This window comes from Cyprinodon tularosa, unplaced genomic scaffold (genome assembly GCF_016077235.1).
Source record: "Cyprinodon tularosa strain WSP-4 unplaced genomic scaffold, ASM1607723v1 ctg434, whole genome shotgun sequence".
Classification (NCBI taxonomy): domain Eukaryota; kingdom Metazoa; phylum Chordata; class Actinopteri; order Cyprinodontiformes; family Cyprinodontidae; genus Cyprinodon; species Cyprinodon tularosa.
Window position 1 is genome coordinate 145,158 of NW_024039157.1, and position 22,425 is coordinate 167,582.

The window sequence follows — 22,425 nt, forward strand, 5'->3', positions numbered from 1 at the left end:
TAGATTAAACATATTTAGAGCTCAAAGAGCCTGATTGAAAGATTCAGTTTTCAAATGAATTCATGCATGAAATGAAAGTAAAAGTTATTTTGGAAATCTTTTTGGAGTAATTCACATTTATATTTAAAAAGGAGTTCTCTAGAACCTTTCCTGTAGTTCGAACATACAGAAACTGATCTTTGAACATTTTGGAATCTTACAGGATCTGTTATTAAAGGGAAACCGGAAGCTTTAATTTTTAATTAGAGTGATGCTATGCTATTGCAGTAAGGACCTGATTGTGGCAGCCTAGTGGTCAGGGTATAGAGCTTGAAATCCTGTTCTAAGTTCAAAATCAACTCTCATTCACTGCCATTCTGGGCCCCTGAGCAAGACCCTTTACCCCTTATTGCTCCCTGAGCGCCCCAATATGGCAGCCCACTGCTCCCCAAGGGGCAGGGTTAAATACAGAGGTAAATTTCTCTAATGTGAGATCAGTAAAGTTCAGTAAAAAAAAAAAAGATCAATCATTGCCAAGACTTGCTAAGTCTGCATAAAGCTAAACAAAATAAATTCCCCCAGAGCACATGCAGGAAAAGGGCAAAGACGTGTGATAGGAATCTTTTCTCCTCCAACTAAAACATTGTAACACAAATTGCAAATTAATAAGGCAATTTGAAATTAAATAAATCATCTGCATAGAAGGTAACTTTGTTTATTGATCTGTCTAAATATCCTGAGAATGCTCCTGTATGTAGAGAGATTTCCAAGTCCTTACTTTATTTATGGTGGCCCATGGTCTTTCAGCTTGGTTGTTTTTGAGCACAAACGAAAGCGAATGGATAAACCATGTACTGTAATACTCCGTGCTTCCAATAGGGGGCGCCAGAAGCGCAACTTTTGCAGCTAGACTGCTTGACATGTGGCTGTGGCTTTCTGAAATCTATGCCTCAATTTTAGCTAAAGATTGTTCTCAGATACCCTCATTCAGTCAAACAACAGAACGGATTGGACGCTAACACTGCTTCACCGAGTAAAATTAAACCTGAACTCCATTTAAAGGTGAGTAACGACCATTTACACAAGCTAACTGGAGCTAGCCGGAGCTAGCAGCTCGGAAGCTACAGGCGACGTAAGCAGGTGCTGTTGTTGAAAGCCGCTAGCTTCTAGCTAAATATGCCTCCTATCCCATTTAGCTACCTAGCTAGCTAGCTTCTGACCTTCATTGCAGCCCATTTCGCTAATGATAAACATTATTCAGACGCTCTAGTAGCAATAGTAGTGATTCGGAGATAGCTTTTCGAAGCTTCTGGTTGTAGCTAGCTGCTGCTATCAATAACAACCATGTTGTTACCGTCGTGTTGGCACAAGTTGGTGCTAATTTAGTGTCTCCAGTCAGGAGGCCTTACGCATAAAAACAGCTTTTAAGAAGCGAACTCCAACGCTTTAGCTCGTGATAAACACATTTGGATTTGTTTCAGAATTTAAAGATAGTTTTTTAATGGAAAGTTGAGCTGACAACCGGAAAAAGCTCCGGTGTTTGTGTGTTGACATGATTTCTGCTGAGGCGGTTAGAAAATGTCTTTAGGCCAGAGTCTGTCAGCCTAGTTTAAAACTCTTTCACTTGTTTTTCTTTTAAATTGTCTTATTAAACCTAATCTAATTGGATCCAATGGGTTAGACTCGGGTTTTCTACTCTTTTGTAGTAAAGCTTAATGTTTGTTTACTATGACTCAAACTTTGGCAAGTTGAATTTCTTTTCTTTTTTCTTCTATTTTATGTATATATTTTTGAAATCCGTTCCCAGGTAGAGGGATTATATGCTATCTGCCCATGTCAACTTTCAAATCATTCATTAGCAATGTAAAAACGAGGATTGTCAGCGCTTTGGCAGATCCTTATTCAAAAAAAGCTCCATGTTTCATGGCTGAAGCTCTACAGTCCTAAATGTCAAAGCTTTCAACTCATATTGAAAAAAAATTTAGAGCAATAGGATATTTAAAAATATATATATAAATCAAAATGATGAACTTTTATTAAGAGGAATTAGATTAACCTCTTTTTATCATTACCACAGCTGCTATCTAGTGAGGATACATAGAGTATATAAATAGTGAGTTTTACTCTTAAGTCGTCCTCTAACCAGACCACAGATTCTATAGAACATCCACATTCCAGGCCACTATTTATGGCATTATATAAACATATATATATCTTTCCAGATTTATTAGTTTTTCTGCCGTTTAGTCTTTGTTAAAGGTTTCAAATCGTCCAATAAGTTGAAATATTACATGAGAAAAGACTAGGACATGACACTGTCTCCACTGTGTTTCAATGCTGTTGTTTTTTTGTAGCAGTTGTTTTGACTCTTGATCTCCTCTGTAGTTGCAGTAATCCAGTCTCGGACCTGTGCAGCTAATTGGAAAACAGATTTTAATCAAGAACTTGGTTCTTGTTTCAATTCTGCATTGTGATCCAGGCAGGGGTCCAGTAGCTTGATAGGTTGTTGGCTGCAGTCTGATTGTTCTTGTTTTTATCATTAGCTGCTATAACCATGCTACTTTTTACAACTTATTGATCTAACTGTCTGTCCCTGGATGTTAATCTTTCATCAAACTCTGGTTGCAGTGGAAAAGAACAAAACGCAACTAAATGCAGGAACCTTAGATGGATGTTAAGATATGAAACCGTCATGTAGCAACAGATGGGTCATATGCTAACATTAGCGTGTGCCTGTTGGCATCTTTAGTACCTTACTGTAGTTAGTGGAGCATCGTCTGGTTTGTAGTTTCACTTTGTTTTTTATGAAATTTTTCTTGCTATTCTTGTTATTTGTTTGCTTTGTAGGTGAAACAATTTGGAGCGATGCTGTTGTCTGTTTGACCAAAATTAGCCAAAACACTTTTCTCTAAACCTATTCATCCATTTCGACGACAAGGATCCATTGAAAAAACACTCTGCATTTTTTGGTTACAAAAAAAATCTACATAGTGTTTTAACCAAACATTGTAATTTCCCTGCCACGCCACTAGGAGGTGGTATGTTCTTTGAAACTGAAAATCTGGACGTGCAAACACTCCCTGCTAATGCAAAGCCACAACAAATTGCTGGTTTGTTCTGATCCATCTACATTCTGCGTGAAAATGAGGTGCTTATGTACTGATATTATGCTTTGTACATCTGGCTAACTCTAGGGGGCAGCGTAGAGCACCGACTATAAGCTTACAACATTAACAGTTTTTCACAATCTCTTGATTTTTGTCAGCATTTATGCAGGATTCCCGCGGGTCATTTAAAAATTATAAAAAATCATTACATTATTATTTCTTAAATTAAGGCCCTTATAGGCAATAAAATTTATTAAATGTTAGCATTGTGACATTTAAAATGCTTTATTTAAAAAAATCGTTTCTAAAAACAATTTCATCAGATATAGGGCTGGGTAAAAAAAATCGATTAATCGATTTTGAATCGATTCCTTTACATTTTTGCAAAATCGATGTCTAGCGAATGAGATCGATTACTTTTATAGTGACGTGGGTGACGTTCACATTTAAATGAGCAGGAAAGATGCACCCATAATACTTCAAGCCAGACAGCTGCAAATATAGCTAATAGGTTGACTGAAGACATTAACAAATGGAGGCTGACCAGCAAACACCCTGTAGTTGTTACAGACAACGCTGCATATATGGTTTGTGCAGTGGAGATAATGCAGCTCATGCATGTCTGCTGTGTCACGTCTGCTTGCTCATGTGAGGCTTTTTCACTTTTCACAAACAAGTTGGCACTTTTGAGATTGTTTTGTTCACATTTCATGTTTAAACTGTCCGACTACAAGTTTGCACTTTGCGTTTAATATGATAGGAAAAAATATAATACATGAGTGTTTTGAAACACAGTTGAACCACTTTCATTATTGTAAAAACAAATCGAATTGAAATTAAGGTATTTAAAACTGTATGAATCAAAATTGAATCGATTCAGGACTTTGGCCAAAATACCCAGCCCTAATCGGATATGTTATATTGCGATATATTTACGTGGAACTGCTTCCCGTTGATCGAAAGCCGTATGTTCGGAAATGAAGCTGGAGGCGGAGAAACAGCTAGAGAATGGGGAAAATTCTAATTCCAACAAAAGTTGCTGGAAAAGGAGGAATTCGGGACATGGCTGCAGCCTGTCGACGGTAAAGATGACAAAGGATTTTGCATCTTTATATATATATATATATATATATATATATATATATATATATGAGTCATGGGTAGGGTTGTCACGATACTAAACTTTTCAACTCTATACCTATACTAAGGAAAATATTCGATACTCGATACCATTTTCGATTAGCCTGACGTAGTCCGACTCAATTCTAGTTAGAATATGAGTCTGATACTGCTCCATAGAGCTGTAATTATGGGGCGTGTTTTGAACGAACCAGGAAAAAAATGCCTCTGCACTCAATTGGATAGACCTACAACCAATAAGAGCAACGGAGTGCGTGACGTATGTTAAGCGAGGCACAGTTGTTGTCCACAAAAATCAAAGCGTGCAGTTTCACGCCTAGAATAAGAAGATGAGCCTTGATCGCGTTTCTCTGTTCCTCTTTTAAAATTAATTTGCTGTCGATATCTTCTAGAACAGACCTAATAGCAGAATCTACTCACCCAAACTCTCCAGCGGCAGCCATTGTTGTTGTCACCCAAGCGCGCTTTGGTCACGTGGTTGATAACGTTACTCTTGATCATCTGTCCATCATCGTATAAAGCCCGCCCTGAGAATTTGATTGGATCGCCTGACAGTGGGCTTTAATACTCGCGCTACTATGGAGCAGAGCCAGACCGAACTTCCCCGAACTCAAACCTTGTGGGCGGGACTAAGTTCGGACTGGCACCCAGGCTAATTTTCGATACCACAAGGATAAAATTTCAACAGAAATATTTTTATTAATAATTAAAATACAATAAATAAATACAATAAACAATAAGAACAACATTTTGAGGTTGTTTGCTGTGCACAGTATTTAGCAAGCTTGATAAAAAACGTACAAAATTAAAATTAAGTTTTCCTTACTTGGCTATGCTTTGCACACATAACAATGACACTAGCCAAACCGGTTAAGGAACAAAAATAATTCTCAGCAGCTGCAACTGTTACAAAAAAAGTCTGAAACTGAAAAGTGCACAGAATTATTCAATCACACAGTGTTCTGAAAGTGCATTTTCCTCTATTCTGCACTTTAGATGAATGACTGTTTAGGTGCGACTGGTACTCGATACTTTTGAAAATGAGTATTGTATCCGGATACAACATTTCAGTATCGATACTTTTTTGAGTATCGATACTTTTGACAACCCTAGTCATGGGTACTTGATGGCATTAAAAGGATTTCTAAGAGCATTAAAAAGCATTCAATTAGAGTCAATCATTCCTGTATAAACCATGTTATGGAATAACATGGTTTAAGATGTTAATTAGGGAAGTTCTGATAGCAGATTTCTTCTAATCAAGTACAAATACTGACATTTTAGCACTTGCTAATACTGAGTATTTATAAAAGTGTGTAATAATTTTTTGTGGATTCAGCACAGCTTAGCTGCAGCTGTTTTGGTCTCTATCTAAAATCGCTGACTCTGCTTTAGCCTCTGCATGCTTTGGGTCATAAATAGATCAGTTTTCCACAGTTTAAGTAGCATCACTTTAACAAGCATTGTCTTACATTCCCCCACTAAAAGGGAAAAAAAAGTATTAATAATTAGTGATCATATCAGGCCAATCCTCAGAGCTGCAATATTAATATCGTATCAGAAATGAATAGTAATGTAATTTAGCGGCTCAGATCCGTCGAATCCGTACATCAAGATTCACTTTAACTGTAAAGATGACAACGCTAACTGAGAGCAGGATGTTTTCAATTATGACAAATGAATTAATTTCCTGAGTTTCTTTAGTTCTGAGCATGATGCCTTTTGAGATCTGTTTGCCTACTTCTTGTTGTCGGACAGGTTCTGTTTTAGAAAAATCCGGATTAAATGTGCGGCAGATGGCACGCCTGGATTTTACTGATAGAACTGGACAGTTAGTTCTAGATAAACAAGGGGGACATTTATTTTTCCTCTGAATAAATAGATTAATCAACTGTTTGAAACTTTTTCCCTCTGCTTTGGTGGTGAAATAATTAAATGAAAATATCTGAATCACTTAAGCCTCGGAGAAAAAAAACAGCTCTAAAGAGGTTAAACTTTTCTACAGGTTGTAAAGTCCTGGTTAATATTGTTTAATGAAAGCCTTTTTAATGTGTTTTATTGTTGATAGCAGTTTTTAATAACCTTTTTTTTTCCTACAATAAAGATCCAAATAAGATTTTAAAATTTTACAACAAAATTAGCTTGTCTGCTATGAAGATAATTATTTCTTTCATTATTTTACAGATTTATATTTATAAAAATGTAATAAAGTTAAAACCTGCTGCTTTATTGCTCTAGTATTATAACGACTCGAAATAAATACCATAGAGTGATATTTGCTCAGAAAAATGAAACACAAATGTAAAGAATAATCTTCCTACTTCAACTTAAAGCTAAAGGTATATAAATGTTTTCTGCTGCTAAATGAAATATCTGTCAGAACCTCGTGAGATGTGGAGGTAATCCCACCTTTTTAATTAGCTAAATTTGAGCAGAATTACATCTACAGCTGTAAATCCAACAGTGTTTTTTTAGCGCTTGTTGTGCAAAATGTTCAAACCTGTTTCATGCTTTTCTTTCTAAAAAACTAACGCAAATAAAGAAAGCTATTAGCCGGTTAGTCAGGTTATTAGTCAGAGGAGCTAGCCTGCAGGCAGCTGCTTCACAGACATGATTGTTTTAGATTTCTGTTGTTTTTTATGTTATCAGTTCAATACTGGTGTGATAGCATGTGGTTTTTTGCTTCCAGGTCTATTTTAAAAAGCCAAATTTGTCGCAGCTAACCAGCCTTTTTTAAATGTTACCAGACATTGATACCAGAATCTGGACTATTTTAGGAATAGACTCATCCTTTAACAGGATTATCAGTCTGTTGAAGTTACAGATCAATTAGATGGAATAAAAAAAATTAAAAAAAGCAAAAGTTTAGTTGTTTTTCTGACAAATAGAAATCACTGATGGTTTGCCAAAAGCCGAGCTGTAATTACAACAAGCAGGAGATGTTAGAAATAACCTCTCTGATGGATCTACAGTTGAAAACTTTATAATTTGTTGTTTTTTGTTGTCGTATTTGTGATCAGGACCACCTGGGGCCCGACATGACTGGATCTGGAAGTGGTGAGATGTTCATTATTACATTTTTTTAGAAATAAGTCATTTCTTGAGGTGCATTATAATGAATGTCTGCAGTTTAAACTTTTCTCTGTTTGATGATTGAATAGAAAAGCTGCTTCCTGCAGCCAACACATTACACAACATTAGACTGTATAACTAGTCGCTCTGCTTTCATAATTGTTAGAATAATGGTTTTGTGGTTTAAACGAAGGGTTTCCCTCCAGGCTGTGTTTTAATTATTCCAGCTCCCAAATATTGAAAAAAACCAACAGTTGGTTTGGTTTGGTTTCCAGGAGGCCCATCTGACGGCTCTGATGCCGAGGAGCCAGAAAAGTGTCCGGTCTGCCTGGGCGCCCTTGCTGGAGGAGAGCTCGCCATGCCGGACAGCTGCTGCCATGTTTTCTGCCTCGGATGCCTCCTCACGTGGGCAGAGGTAGGGCTAAACATTTGATTGATTCTCTGTAAGAATGCCTGGTCTTCAGTTATGCATAATGAAATGTCTTCTGATTTGTAACGTTGCAGATGTCTCCCTCCTGCCCTGTGGACAGACGACCGTTCACGAATGTTTACAGATGGGATGGCAGCCTGGGCCTCGTGCAGGTGGGTCAGCATAAATACGTTGGCCTGGTCCTGAGCAGCCTTTAGGTTAAACACGTTCCACTAATGTTTTTAGATGTTGTAAAGCGTCATTAATCGACATGAAGAGTTTAAGATAAATCCTAATTCATTTCTTATCGGTATGGAGGAATTAATCCTTTTAGTGAGATTTTATCCTACTTCCTAGATTCGTACAGGTTCTATTGAAACAAATTCAGGTTTTGTTGGCTAAAATGAAGCAAAAGAAGGTGGTTAGTGGGTAATACTGCGGGGGGGTCATTATATATTAGGCTATAGGACAGAAACTGCTTCTATCTGGTGGATAAACTTTGCTGTGGAAGATGGCTGGAAGTCTAGAACTCATGGATTTCACCAGATGTTGGGTTTCCTCCATTTTAACGGCTTAAAAGTTTGTTTCGATCCAAGGTTAATTCTTTTACCAGTGAAATGTATACACTGTGAGGTTAAGGTCAGGTGACTGACTTAATCATCCAATAAGATTCCACTTCTTTGCTTAAATAAACTCCAGGATTGCTTTTGCTGTGATTTGGGTCCAGTTTTAATCATTGCCCAATAGAACAAACTATGCATCACTATCATTTATATAAAAAAGAATCCTCTTTTATGCGCATCGTTTAAAGTATTTCTTAATAATTGCGTTTATCATTTGCTCTGAAATGTGAGGTCACATTCTTATGTTTACATGGGCATGAAAATAAATATATCCTTAATCTCAACAGGAACTGAAATCATGTTTGTCTTCCTGCTTTTTCCTAAATGAAAATGATACCTTTAAATCTGTAAAGAATTTAGTGGTGAGCTTCCTAACATCACTCAGTCCCATTGTACAGGGAGTTTTAGCTGGATTACAGCAGACAGCGTTTCTCTGGACATCTCAGGATTATTTCTCCTGTCTCATATCATCCATTAACGTCAGAGCAGCTGGCAGCCATCCTAGCCTGAGGCATCACACTACCCGTGTTTTATTAGATGATGTGGCTTAATTTGAATAGTAGAAAGGTGTCCAACCATAAATGGGCCTGAATGTAGCATGCAAAAAATGTCATTTGTTTTTCACAGGTTGGTTTGAGTGACTTTTTTTTTTTATAAATATAATTTAAAAGCTGCTTTGGTTTCATTAGAAAAAAAAAACAAATGTTTTTGTTTCCAGATTCCTGTAAGGAGGAAAAAATTCCAGCTCGAAGCTGACGTCTGCTGCTGCCAAAAGCCTGAACAGAAACTCTGCCTCAAGTGAGTCCTCACAACACGATAGTGCACTGGAAAAAAAATTAATCTAGATAAGTAATTTTTTTTTCTTAAAATAAGTGCATTTGTTCTTGGATATAGGAGGTAAAAGAGACATTTTGCCAATGGAACAAGACAATTTACACTTAAAATAAGAAAACACAATTGCATTGTCTTATTCGAAGTGCATTTTATCTAATTATCTTATTTTAAGGGTAAAAATACTCATTCCATTGGCAAAGTATCTCCTTTATTTACTTAAAATAAGGGTAAATACTCTTAATTTAAGAAATATTTACTTATTTTAGATTTGCTTTACTTGGAACTAATTTTTTTCCTCTTATAGAAACAAACCTGCTAGAAGAATACGGCAGCAGACAACTGACAGAAAATCAGATGTCAAAACAAGAGGGCTCGTACGAAAGTGTGAGTTTTAAACCTTCTAGAAAAGTTTTCTGACATGAATGTTTAGTCTCTTTAACTCCTGGCTTCTTCTTCTTCTCTTCTTTTAGGCAACGATGAGGAGCCACCTTCCCTGAGCAGAAAAAAGGTGCTCTTCTTCTTCCCTTTCTACTTATTATTTATAAATAATAATATAAAGACTGAAAACCTTTTAATTGTACTTCTAACTTAGATTTGTTATAGTAACTAAGTATATATGGAATAAAACATAGGTTTCCAGGCGCTGCACACAGAAATGAGCTGTAATTTTAAATAGAGGATCTGTAAAATGTGGCTAGACTGCCCAATATTTAGCAGTGTTATAAAAAATAAAACTACAGATGGTGTTTAGTCAGTGACTATTACTGCTTATAAAAATAATCTCCTCAAAAAGAGACAATAAAACCCGCCCTTATTTAATCTGCGGCTACAGCCCACTGATCCTACCGCGGCTTTGAGGGACAAACAAAGACGGGTTTTTGTGTCGGGCGGGATTAATTGTTGATTAATTGTCAGGTAAGAAAAGATCCAGCTGATGTGAAAGCAGTAGGCTTCACATGGAGGCTGGAGCAGAGGAATCCACACAACTAGTTGGTTTTTTAGGAGAAATCGGGTCAGAACTGGGCTGTCGAAATATTTTTTTTTAGGTTGACCAGAATGAAAAACAAAATCCCTATGATTGCTTTTATATGCAAACACTGCATGTTATCTTCCAAATCATAACCTAAAGAAGATTTATCACATCTGGGCTGAAATTTCAAAGTGAGTTTTAAATTATTTTAAACAAAACTGCACAGATGTTTTAGGCAGCTGAGAGAAATAAATAAATTTGTAAATTAATTTACAAATAACAAAGTTGTGCAACAAAATTCAAGTCATATCAATGTTTGTTTTTTCCAACTTTTCCCTTGAAACCAGCATCAATTCCTATATTTACTTTTAGGATTTTAGTCGGGTGATAAACCAATTATACCAACACGATACAAGGTAGTTTTACTGCATCAGCAAAGTTCCTTCTAGACAAAAAGCAGAGTGGGGTTTCGATATGTGCTGCTTAAGCTGTTTGGAAGAAGCACAACGATCCAAGCATATGGATGAAAGATATCTGGCCAGAGGTTGACTACATGGAACGGTTGCAGGCTAAAAACTTAGTAACTGGGCTGCAGAAAAATGGCAGCAGAGGCTCCGGACTGATAAGTTAAAATCTAGTATTTGGCCATAGCAGAATGCAGTTTTATTCATTGAAAGGACTGAGTGTGTAGAGTGAGTTTTTGCAGGCAACAGTGAAGGTTTTTGAGCTGCATTTCTGCATATGGAGGTGGAGTTTTTTTAATAATAATTGTGAAAAATGTAGCTGATAATTATAGATCATACAATGCTGTCAGGGGGCGAATGATTGGCCTCACATTTATTTATTCTGTATATAGCCAAAGTCATTAAGAATCTTCTTCAATGTAAATAAAAACAAGAAGTGCTAGAGGTTAGTTTGGTCCCGACAGAGCGATGACCTTAACATGTTCAGGTCTACACCCACAGAAGATCTGTGGTTAGTTTGAACCAATCAGTGGAGGTCTTTCAAAAAAACGTCCAGTTTGTTTTTAAAGGCAAAGGGTGTTCGTACGAAATATTGATTTGATTCAGATTTCTGGTTTGTTTGTTCGCTTCATTTTGTTGATGGAAAATAAATACTTATCACTTCAATTTTTTTAAATCTTTGTTTGTTTACCACTGATTTTTTTTTCATTTTAAGGTTTACATCTTTGTTTCCATTATCTCTCCATCATTTGTTGCCTTCTTCAGGTTTGCTATTAATCTCTTTACTTCCCATCATTGTTTCCGTATGTCGTCTCCAGGTGAGGGGAGCAGAGTGCTCCGCGTGGTCCCCACCCCCCTGCGTCTCTGTAACAACACCAACACAGGACATGTAAGCCAAACCTCTCCCCGTCAGTTTGTAAGGTTAGCGCTGCATGCGTGTTAACAGTTGTATTTATTGCCCCCTGCAGTGCAGATCCTGTTTGGTTAGATGAGCACCTACCGTACGGCACTGGATTCAAACACTGCAAGCTGCAGGCGCAGCGTTGTCCTTGGCTCGCCTCTGCTGCTCCCATTCCTGCTGACGGCTCCTCGAGGTAAGAAAACGCTGCCTCCTTCTGCTGTGAGCTTGTTTAACCTGTCATTAAGCTTTTCCTCCTTCAACTTTTGGCTCCTAGGCATCATATTTCCTGCGTAATCGTAAGAGTTGTGTCATTAAAACACATCTAATGTTTATAATTAATACCTCTCTTATGTTGGAGCTTAAAACCCCTGAGCTTTAAAATAAATTATCCTTTTAACTTCAGCTTTAATTTTTTACACTTTTTCTATTGTGAAACCTCCTAAAGAAAATGGACCTGTTAAGAATGTGTCACTGAGAGAACCATGAAAGCAAGAAAATACAATGTTTTTACCTCAGAGGAGCGATATGAATGAACCAAAACGAGAAAGGCCAATATCAGGGCATTGGCTGCAGGTCACATTCGTCAAATTCCCACAAACACAAACAGCACTACTGTTCTTAAAGGGGTCATAGAATGCAAAAAGTTTACATTTTCATAGATGAATAACAATGGTTTAGTGGGTGAAATGGACGTACAGAGAAGTTAAAACCCCATCGACACCTCCGTTCTCTGCAAATCTCACAATTCTAAACTTCCACCATAAAACAGGCGAATACAAATGAAGCCCCAAATTGAAGACAATTTGGGGATGTTGCCTTATTTGTTTGTGGCCTGTACTTTTGTCACGCCCTGAAATTGACCTACAGACCAGCCCGATGGTTTACTTGCCCAAGGGAGGGGTTAGAAATGAAGTGTTGACTGTTGGGCCGCTGACTGGACTGGACCTCAGCAGAGAGCCATAAGCCGCCCGTCCTCAGCTGGTGGAGGGGGGCTGGAGGCCGGTAACAGACATTCCAAGTCTCTCAGAAGTTCCGGGAATCTCCTTCATATAGATAGCTGTTCACAGATTGCCACGAGCCAGATAAATTATGCCGGATTTTAGACTATGTGAGGTGTTTTTTTAATGCGAATGAGAGCGTGCAGGCAATACAATAATTTGTGCATCATATGCAGATTAGAACTACTTTGATTGCGCAGACACAACTAGAGAGAGCGGGGTGTGAGGAGGTGGTTGCTTGTGAAACCTGTACGTATCTGTCCAAAGCGATGCTCTGTTCAAAGAGCGTTCCAGGTGACTGGTTGTTAGAGAGGTTGAAACCTCCAGTAAAAAAACGAAAATATAGGACTAATTTTACAGCAGAATATACTACAGTATGTCCACGTCTAGTGAAGTTGAAGAATGATGAAGTGTGTAAGTATGGGGCACTGTGCGGGTCGGTTGTGTTCGGTGGCGGCGGGCAAGGGGTTGCACTGTAGTCGACCAAAATCCTGGACGATTTTGAAATTTCCCCCAGACATTTTTTTTTGGTATGAAAAGTAGGACATGTCCGGGAAAAGGAGGAGGTCTGGTCACCCTACCACATCAAGACAGTGTGAGAGAGTGAGTTTTTATTGCTATAATGCATCTTTGCTCAGCAGCTTCACTCGTTGTAAACCAACCAATCAGCGCACAGCTCGTCTAAATATTCATGAGCATACCATAAGGAAGAAAACCTGTCGTTTCATTTATATTTAAAAACCAGGCTTGCATTACGGCGCATAGAACAGCAAATATTCCATTTTCAGCCCAACCAATGTTACCCTATTCAGAGACCTTAAGGGCCAGCACTCTATATAATCATTCTATGACCCCTTTAAAAAAAGAAATAAACATTTTAAATGTGGTCCTTAAGGACACCAGTAATGTAAAAAAAAAAAAAAGTGATTCTTATGGCCAAAGTACACAGTAACGGTAATTAAACATTTTATGGAATTCACTGATTTTTATGGACACTCTCACATAACCAAGATTGGTGAAAATGCTCAGTATAGTTGAAAATACTGTTAATTTTTGTGGTGTTTTCAAACATTGTTTTATGGTTTTAGATCCTTATATCTTTAGTCTTTACTGTTGCGTTTGGTCTTTACTGTTGGATGTGTTTCTCAGGCAGCGTTTTCCTGGTTGGTGCAACTCATCTCCATTTGAACTCATCTCATCTCCCTTGACCTCCAGCTCATCGTTTAGCTCAAGTAATTTTGGTGAGTAACATCTGATTCTTCTGAATTTATTGCAAAGTCCTAGTTGTTAACACTGCATGTTTATCATCATATGCAATCCTCAGGAATAAATGAACCTAAAGGCTCCTAAATGGTAATAACATACTTTACAGATTTTAATTGTTGCTGTCTATGACATTAAAAAAAAACAACGACGGGTGAAAACAGTGTTTTATATTGCTATGACGATATCACTTGTGATGTAAATAACATTTGCATCTGGAAGGTCTTCACAGCATCTTTTAAACATGTTGGATTATAAACGTATTATTTTTTATATTAAATAAGTGGTTCTCAAAGTATGAGAGGGTAATTCCGGCCATTGCAGCTCTCACTGAACTTAGTCTTTTGTTTGCCACCTATGTCTACAAAGGGTCTCAGGCATGTAACTTAAACAGCTCCATCCGATTGGCCATCTACATGAAAGCTGCATTTGATTGGTCAACAACTTTAAGCTTCAGTTTATCGGAAAAAAACCCTGATGTCTCGCATAATTGCAAATATTAGAATCATTGATTTTTTGCAGAATGCCCATCGCACTAGATATAAATAACTCAAATATTCACATTTAAAGCCCCCCAGAACTGAAATTGCATGCTTTTTTTAATCTATTATGTGGTCTGCTGTTCAATAACTGATGTCTTCTGTCCTGTAGTATTTCAGGGTGTTGTCTGCGCTGTCACGTGTGCTAAAGGAGGAGAGAAGAGGGGCAGCAGATCGTCAACATCTAAAGCACCCACCAAAGAGCCAGAGTCTCTACCTTCCAGAAGATCTAGACGCAACACTAAAAGTCAGGAAGAGCCTCCTGCCCCAGACCCAAAATCACCAGCACAGGCCAGTTTGTCAGACTCTGACTCATCCGCTGGTCATTCTTCCAAGCCGAGCAAACCTTCTCCGGCGCCTACAAAAAGAAAAGGGAAAAGAGTAACAAACAGAAAGGCCAGCGGCAAACGAAAAGCAACAAGGAAGAACAGCAGCAGCCCAGCAGTCAGCGAGGAGGAGGGGGATGGAGACGATGACATTGAAAAGGAGGAAAAAAAAGGTGCAACTAAACAAGAATTGGATATGAACAACTCTGATATACTTGAGGCTAATAATGAAAATAGCCTCAAAGAAGAGCCGAATGGATGCAACTCTACTGATGAGCTAGGAGCCGTAGAAAATGAGCTGCCCAGTTTCCCAGACTCCACTCAGAACAGCCCTGTTTCGACCTGTGAGGGAATCCACAGCCAGGAAGATGAGCCAGGCAGCCCCAGCTCCAGTTCAGACCAAGAGTATGGCGATAGGACTTTGCAATCTCCCCGTGTCTCCCAGATCACCCTGCAGGAAGACCAGTTGTCTCCTCAGAGTGATGAAAACGTAGAGCAGGATGATAAGACGGAAATCTGTGAATCACCAGAGGAATCCATAGCAGGAGAATCATCCAAGCAAATTAAGGATGAAAATTCACTAGACTTGAAACAACCTGAATCACTGGCTGCTGGGGAATCTGAGGGAAGCATAGCTGATGAAGATGCAAACACATCTGAAGAAAAAAGTTCTGAAACGCCTAAATCAGAGGACAGTTCAGGAGTTGAAAGTACTGTAGCAGTACTTGAGGAAGATTCCACACCCAAGGAGGATGTTTTGACTAAACAAGAAGTTTTAACAGACTCTACCATCCAAGGGGAGGGTATTATGAAGGAGGATTCTGCGGCTCAAGAAGCGGACATCGGCCAGAAGGGCTCTATGTCCATAGAAGAAACTCTAACGACGAAGGACGACTCTACATCCATGGAGGACAATGTAACCAAGGAGAAAGACTCGATGTCCATAGAGAAAACCGTACCAAAGGAGGACTCTATGGTCATAGAGGAAACCTTAATGATGGAGGACTCTACAGCTCAGGAGCAGGCTTTAACAAAGGAGGACTCTGTGGCCAAAGAGGAAGGAACAACCGAGGAGAAATCTCCAGTCAAAGAGGAAGCCATAACGAAGGAGAATGATACACCCAAAGCCAACAATGACTCTGAGCCCAGTTACGATTGCACAACCAAGGATGACACAAATGTTGTCCCCATGGATTGCAGCTCACCTACAAGTGATCCTGGAAGCAGTTCCTTTTTGGAACTTCAGAGCGACAAGGATAACCATAGCGATGTGGTGAAGCCTGCTGCTGTTCCCCAAACCCAAGACAACCAGACTCCCAGTGCCAAGGAACAAAGGGAAAGGAGCCAAGAGAGGAAGAATGGCAAGCAGCGCCGCTCCCGCTTCCACTCGCCGTCCGCCAAATGGTCCCCTAAAAGAGATTTGAAAAGGGACTCATCAAAACGCTCACGGTCAAGAGATCGCGATGACATTGCCTCGAGTCGGTCGTCCCACACTCGCAGCAGAGATAGAGACCGGGATGGAGAACGAGAATATTCAAGAAGGGACCGGAGCCGTGAAAGGAGGAGAAGGAGATCCAGGAGTCGCTCTCGATCAAGGTCTAGGTCTCGTTCCAGATCTAGATCAAGATCTCGATCAAGAACAAGGTCTTACAGGCGAGGACCCAGCCCGGACAGGTCAAAGTCCAGAGAGGAGTCTCCGCAGAGGAAGGAGCGTAGTAGGGGAGGCTGGAAGTCTGAGCATGGCGGTGGGTCTAGTTATGAGGGACGAAGATATCAAGGAGGTTCTGGCCGCTTTGAAAACGGTCTCTCACAAGAAAGTTCTAACGACAGGCAGACCTGGTCGGAGAATCCCGACTGGGTCACAGAAAAGACTCGGGCTGACGCCGAAGACAGGAACCGAGACTCAAGCTCGAGTGGGGGTTCAAAGTGGGATGACCAGCGCAGGGGTGGTGGAAACGAGGGAGAATCACGTGGACGCGGGGGTCCGGGAGGGTTTGAGCGTAGGCGGGGTGGCGGTAACCGGAGCTTCTACAACCAACAGGAAGAAACTTCTGAAACCCGCTGGCAGCCCAGAAACAATTTCTCAGGTACAGGCAACAATTCAGGGAACGACTCGTACAGCCGCTTCAATGAAAACCGGGGCGGCAGTCGGAAGAAGGAGCCAGAGCCAGCGGACTCTATGATCGACCGGTCGGGCTGGTCCTCCGCCTCCAGCTGGGCTGTGAGGAGGACCCTGCCTGCAGATGTGCAGGATTATTACTCTAAGAGGGAGAGGGGAGGAACCGGCAGCTGGAATCGCCAGGAGGAGGAGCAGCAAACACAACCACCAGCGGCAACAGCAGGTTCTTTTTGATCCGTTTCTCTAAACTTAGATAGGCAGGCTTTTCCTGTTACGTTCTACTGCTAGATGAAAGGAAAAGTCAATATATTAGATCCAGGCTTGGGTTTTGGCATTGGCTCGCCCGTCCTTCACTGTCCAACACATCTTTGTTACATCAGATTTTCAGAAACCTTTAAGTCCTTAAAGTCGGGTCTGGAGGAGCAGGCAAACGCATAAAGCTTATTGGACGAATCATCTAGAGGACCAGTTCTAAGAATCACTATGGTAGTGGATTGTAGATCCACTTCTGAGTTTTCAGTTTTATGGACTTTATTTTGATCTGATGTGGTTCAAGATGATTATAGAACATGTTCTACCCTGTCAAGGAGATTTACTTGAAAGAAAAAAAGTCTGAAGCAACATTTTCAGCTGTTTTTAGGTTTAGATTAGCAAGTAGTGCTGCTAGCATTGTTGAAGGTTAGCCTATCGTCTTAACCTTTTAACTACTGTCCATTAATTAGAGCAGCCAAAACATTTATAGGCTTTTAGACTTGATGACTTTGCTCTAAATTTGTCTTACTGTGATAGCCTAAATCTGTTTTGAAGGCAGAAGTTGTTATAACCTGGTGAAATATGAATGTATTTCCCTGGTCCCTGAAAGCAACACCAATAGCTTCAATGGATTTTAGTGTTTATTTAGCACAAAGAATACAATGACCTTGGTAGAAGTTTAGTCTTTCTGAAGTATTTCTAAAATCCAGATGGTTTTCCCCTAATGTTAAAACGGACCTGATGAAAATGGCTGCTTTTACACAGAGCTGCTGCGTTCGGACTCAGTTCAAACTCTACATTCGGGAAACACGACTTAAATAACTTAATATACTGATTTTTAAGTTAACAGTAACAGTTGGGGTATTAAAACACACACAGCTGGAATCGGAGCTTATTAAACATCCTAAAAGGCAACATTTCCTCCTGTTGGCTGAGGAGGGGCCGTACTTTTGGATGTTTCTTCCATGTTGGACTGATTTTAAACCTCCAGCTGGAGCTCAGTGTTTTGGTTTTCAGCCATGATCATGAAGGGGAGGGGCCTCTGTAGGAACGTAACAAAACGATAATAGGTCAGTTTACGATTTTGATCCAAAATCAATTATTATTGATAAACAACAACCAGGCTTCCCCCTTTTTTTACGTCCTACATTCTCCCTTTTTTTTTTTACTTTTACTTTACTTTTCTCCTTATCCTTCTTTACTCACCCTTCTCTCTTTGGTTCTTCCTTCCTTACTTAGTTGTGTCTCCTCTTTCAACATATTTGAGGGATACATTTGTAATGAACTCTTATTTTTTTCCTGTTTTAATCATCGTTAAGTTTAAGTTCATTACGACATGAAAAAGTCACATTGCGTTATACAATATTGTGACTGAAAGGTTTAGACAGGCACCTGCCTTCCAATGAAATTAAGCTACACTTAACAACAATAAACTATGCAATGAAAATACAGGAAAATATGCTTTACTTAGAAAGGTAATTTTCAAATGTAATATTGTGCACATTGCTGTTTTTTTGTTTGTTTGTTATTACTGAGAAATAGTCTCCATGACATTAGCAGCGTTTAACTTTCTTAATCCGGCAACTGAAATGCATCTCATTTTGATTTACTTTTTGTACGGTGAATTCACATTTATCTCTAAAGTAATCTTTACTTTCTGGGATATTGAGTTATTTTTAGCTTTGTACATTAATTGTATTTATTTATAATATACAAGATCTTTACATTTCATTGTATTTGAATATATAAATTGTGGATTAGCATTGTCACTAAATCCTGCCTTATTTATAATGTGTACAGCTCTTCTTTTGTGGCAAAACAATCTTTTTTTTTATTGTAGTTTTGTAATTTCTTTCTTATAGTTATACATGGTGTTGTTAGTGTAGAAATTGTCTGAAAAGGTCGGTTTTTTTTTTTATATAAAAATGTGTAGAAACCTTCCTCTGCAGCTGCTTTAGACACATTCCCATGCAGGATCATGAACTAGCGTGCTAGGCTAACAGGCATGTTTATTCTGGGCTCAGTTAGGACTAATGGTGTCATTTGGTCACATTCTAAACACCCGGAGAAGAAGGTTGCTGTTAATGATTAGAGTTAAAGCTGTCTTCACCCAGAGCTGTGGCATCATGGGACTGTTTGACTCAATGATTTTAGAGTTTATTTTTTTAGCAGAACATCAGGAAATCTGGCCCCATCAAAGCATAGAAAAGGGCCAAGGCTGCCATTATCTAACTTATGAGTTTGTTTCTGCCTCTCTAATCTTTTATTTCCCCATTTTGTGTTTATAGATCCACCAAAGACTGATCTCCCTCCCCTTCAGGTGATCCCTGGGAATGCGCCGGTCGCCGTGTTGAATGTGCTTCCTCCCCCTCCTCCTCCTCAGCTCAACGTTCTCCACAATCCGTACCCCGTCCAGCGCTTGCAGGGGCCCCTGCCTGTCAGCTTGCAGCCTGCGGCCCCCTACGCCGTGCCTCCTCAGGTCCCCATGCATCTGCACCCCGCCGTGCCGCTGCTTCATGTGCCTAACGTCACTGCCCAGGGCCTGCCTCCCCCTCCTCCACCACCTCCACCCATCCAGACTGTAGCAACAGTTGCCTCACAGCCTGATGGGCACACAGCTCAGGTAGACATGTTAGCTATATGACATCATTAAGAGGAAGCCGAATGAAACAAATCAGTAATCATCTCTTCTTGGCTGCAGATGGTGAGCACAGTTGTAGGGTACGGCCACTCGGCACTCCTTCCCACGCCAACCAAAGTGGGCACAGCGACAGTTTCCCAGGCTCAGCCGGCGCCCATTCAGGTGCTGGCGTCCTCCACCACTCAGTCCAGCCAGCACAGCAAGGCTCAGGCCGACAGCTCCAAGAAAGAGAAGGTAACCAACGGCAGCTCTAAACCAAGACGGAGGATCGTGGTTTGCTGTAGGTGAACTTCTATTTTCCTCTTTGTGTTGCAGAAACAACAGATCCAAGAAAAAGCTATAAATGAAGTGAAGACGGCCATCAAACCTTTTTATCAGAAGAAGGAAATTACAAAGGAGGAGTACAAGGAAATCGTCCGCAAAGCAGTAGAAAAGGTACAACCACGCAACTTTTAATGCTCTGACTCAGCTGCAGGCACTGTAATATGCTCCTAATCTTACTTTAAACAGATTTAACAAACACTTCATTTGGGTTTAATACAAACGATAAGATATGCCTCTTAAATGCGAGTCAGTATATTTAAAAAATAAATAAATAAATAAATTGTTCAATTCAGTTTATTTATATAGCACCAATTCATTTTACAGAGACCAGTTGTTTGCATCAACTCATTGATTCAAAGGCAATTCCTTACAGTAAGCATGTTTGTAGCAACAGTGGAGAGGAAAAACTCCCTTTTAACAGGAAGAAACCTCCAGCAGAACCAGTGTCAGTGTGAGCGGCCATCTGCTGAGGCCGACTGGAATTCAAGGAGACAGAAGCAGAGATAGAAAAAGAAGCAGAGATACAAAAGGCAACTTTCAACCAGCTCCATAGGCGGCCCCATCCAGGAAATACAGTCAGCGAGACGAGCTGCGAGTCAGCTCCCATGTCAGAGGATGAAGAAATCACATCTAGCCAGTCACATTTAGAGAAACAGGACTACACTGAAAAACATACCGAGTTAGAAAAAATTGACTTGTTCATTTATATTATGGTTACTCTGATAGCCCAAAAATAAAACCTGCTGCAGCTAAATGTTTACAACCAGAATAATCACGATAAGCTGGTCTGTCTGCATTCCATCTATCACTGATGACAATGGCGACCAAAAGGAGGAGATCCAGGAAGCAGGCATATGGCACCGATTTCCTCCTTTTAAGCTACCTCACATTTTGTGAGGAAACCCAAAGTCCAGCTGGGAGTTGAGACGGTTCAGACATCTAATATGTTGTTATGAGACCTCCAGGACGAGAAACAGGATAGACGAGCTGTAGACCTCCAGAGACATCGATGTCCACAGATATCGTTAAATAAAATTAGCTTTTTTTTTATTGTGAACTGCACAAATGCATAAAAAAACAGCTGTAGGAAAAGTACCGGGTGGAGCAATAACTATAGAGATGGGACAAAAGGGCTCATTGGTTCAAATGGGACCTGAATGAAATGCAAAACTCTTCCCTTAGAATATCTATTGGTGTTTTTCTTTTGTTTACTTTATTTTTCCTTTATCTTCCTCCTCAGGTCTGCCTCAGTAAGAGCGGAGAGGTGAACTCTAGCAAAGTGGCCAACCTTGTGAAGGCCTACGTGGACAAATACAAACACGCCCGAAAGAAATGAACGTGCCGTCGATCCGCTGTTCCCGGGCCGGCACTTTCCCCTCACAGACCCGTTCTGCTGATCTGATCAAGTGCAATTTCCTCCTGCTGGAATTTGGCCTCCAAACTGAGAGATGATGGAGAGCCAGTATTTCTTTCTTCTTTTTTTGATATATCTACCTTTTATTGAATGAAGATTTGTTTTCTATAGATTTTCATATTTTGTTAGAAAAGAATGACCTGATCACAAATTGTAATGCAAGAGCCCTTTATTTTGCTTAGATCATGGGACTTTGGAGCTTCAGTAGCGGGTGCAGCATATCTTTGAGAGATTATTAAAGATGCTCTCTGTGAAGAGTGTGTGTAGTGCAGAGCATCCTAATTTCATAGCTTGATTCAACATCATCATGTTCCTTTATAAAAATGTGTAATATTTCAACCCAACATCGACTTTAAAAGTGCTTTGGTCTTTAATGGTCTCTGGGGCCCAATGAAGGCCTCCGATCTAAAGACTGTGGTTGTAATCAGGCCTCTGATTGGATCCAGTCAGTCGTCCAATCAGCAGTGAGTGTGAGGTCTGAAGGTGAATGTAATATGAATGTGTGTTCATGAGCTGTTCAAAGTATGTGGAAAGTAGTGAAATAAACTAGATGCTTCCCACTGTGGTGTGTTTATCAGAGGGGTTGGGTGTGAATACAGCTTTGAGCCACAAGGTGGGGCTAGAGCTCTTAGATTTATGAAAGACTTCATGTTTAATTTCCCTTTCTTGGTAGAAAAAAGTACATTTGAGCAGAAACTTGGGCAGTGATGATCAGAAACAGAGGATTTGATATAATTGTCTAATTAAATCCTCCATTGATAGTATCAGTCATTGATATATTTTCCTTGAAAAAGAAATGACTAAAGTTAGATTCATTTATTTTTTTATTATGCCTATCTTCCGCTTTAATACCCAATTATTCTTTTTAACCCAAGACTACTGGTCCATCCAAGGAGGGAAAACAAAAACAATTCGCTTAAGGGGGTGGTCTGTTATCTATGTTTGAAAACCATTGTTTTTAAAGTGTGACTTTCAGGCTCCCTTAACACATTTTCTCATTATTTACAATTGCTTTTGTACGTTTCTTTGAAAGTGTAAAGAAGCTGTTTC

At 39.7% G+C, this 22,425-nt stretch overlaps 1 protein-coding gene across 1 annotated transcript; it reads left to right on the top strand.

Annotated features, from left to right (window-relative positions):
* Nucleotides 1–868: 868 nt before the first annotated feature.
* Nucleotides 869–21,935, top strand: scaf11 (SR-related CTD-associated factor 11). The gene is made up of 15 exons (XM_038299755.1): nt 869–1,041; nt 7,247–7,283; nt 7,574–7,713; nt 7,803–7,880; nt 9,049–9,128; nt 9,469–9,548; nt 9,635–9,672; nt 11,417–11,487; nt 11,567–11,692; nt 13,647–13,738; nt 14,412–16,967; nt 19,285–19,619; nt 19,698–19,871; nt 19,953–20,072; nt 21,202–21,935. The coding sequence occupies exons 2-15, from the start codon at nt 7,265–7,267 to the stop codon at nt 21,295–21,297; spliced, it is 4,005 nt and encodes a 1,334-aa protein (XP_038155683.1). The 5' UTR covers nt 869–1,041; nt 7,247–7,264; the 3' UTR covers nt 21,298–21,935.
* The last annotated feature ends 490 nt before the right edge of the window (nt 21,936–22,425 follow it).

Excerpts from the sequence above, each read along its gene's own strand:
- scaf11 (XM_038299755.1), top strand. Across the intron at positions 9,129-9,468 it reads GAACAGAAACTCTGCCTCAA|AAACAAACCTGCTAGAAGAA; the intron begins GTGAGTCCTCAC and ends TTCCTCTTATAG. Across the intron at positions 9,549-9,634 it reads AAGAGGGCTCGTACGAAAGT|GCAACGATGAGGAGCCACCT; the intron begins GTGAGTTTTAAA and ends CTCTTCTTTTAG.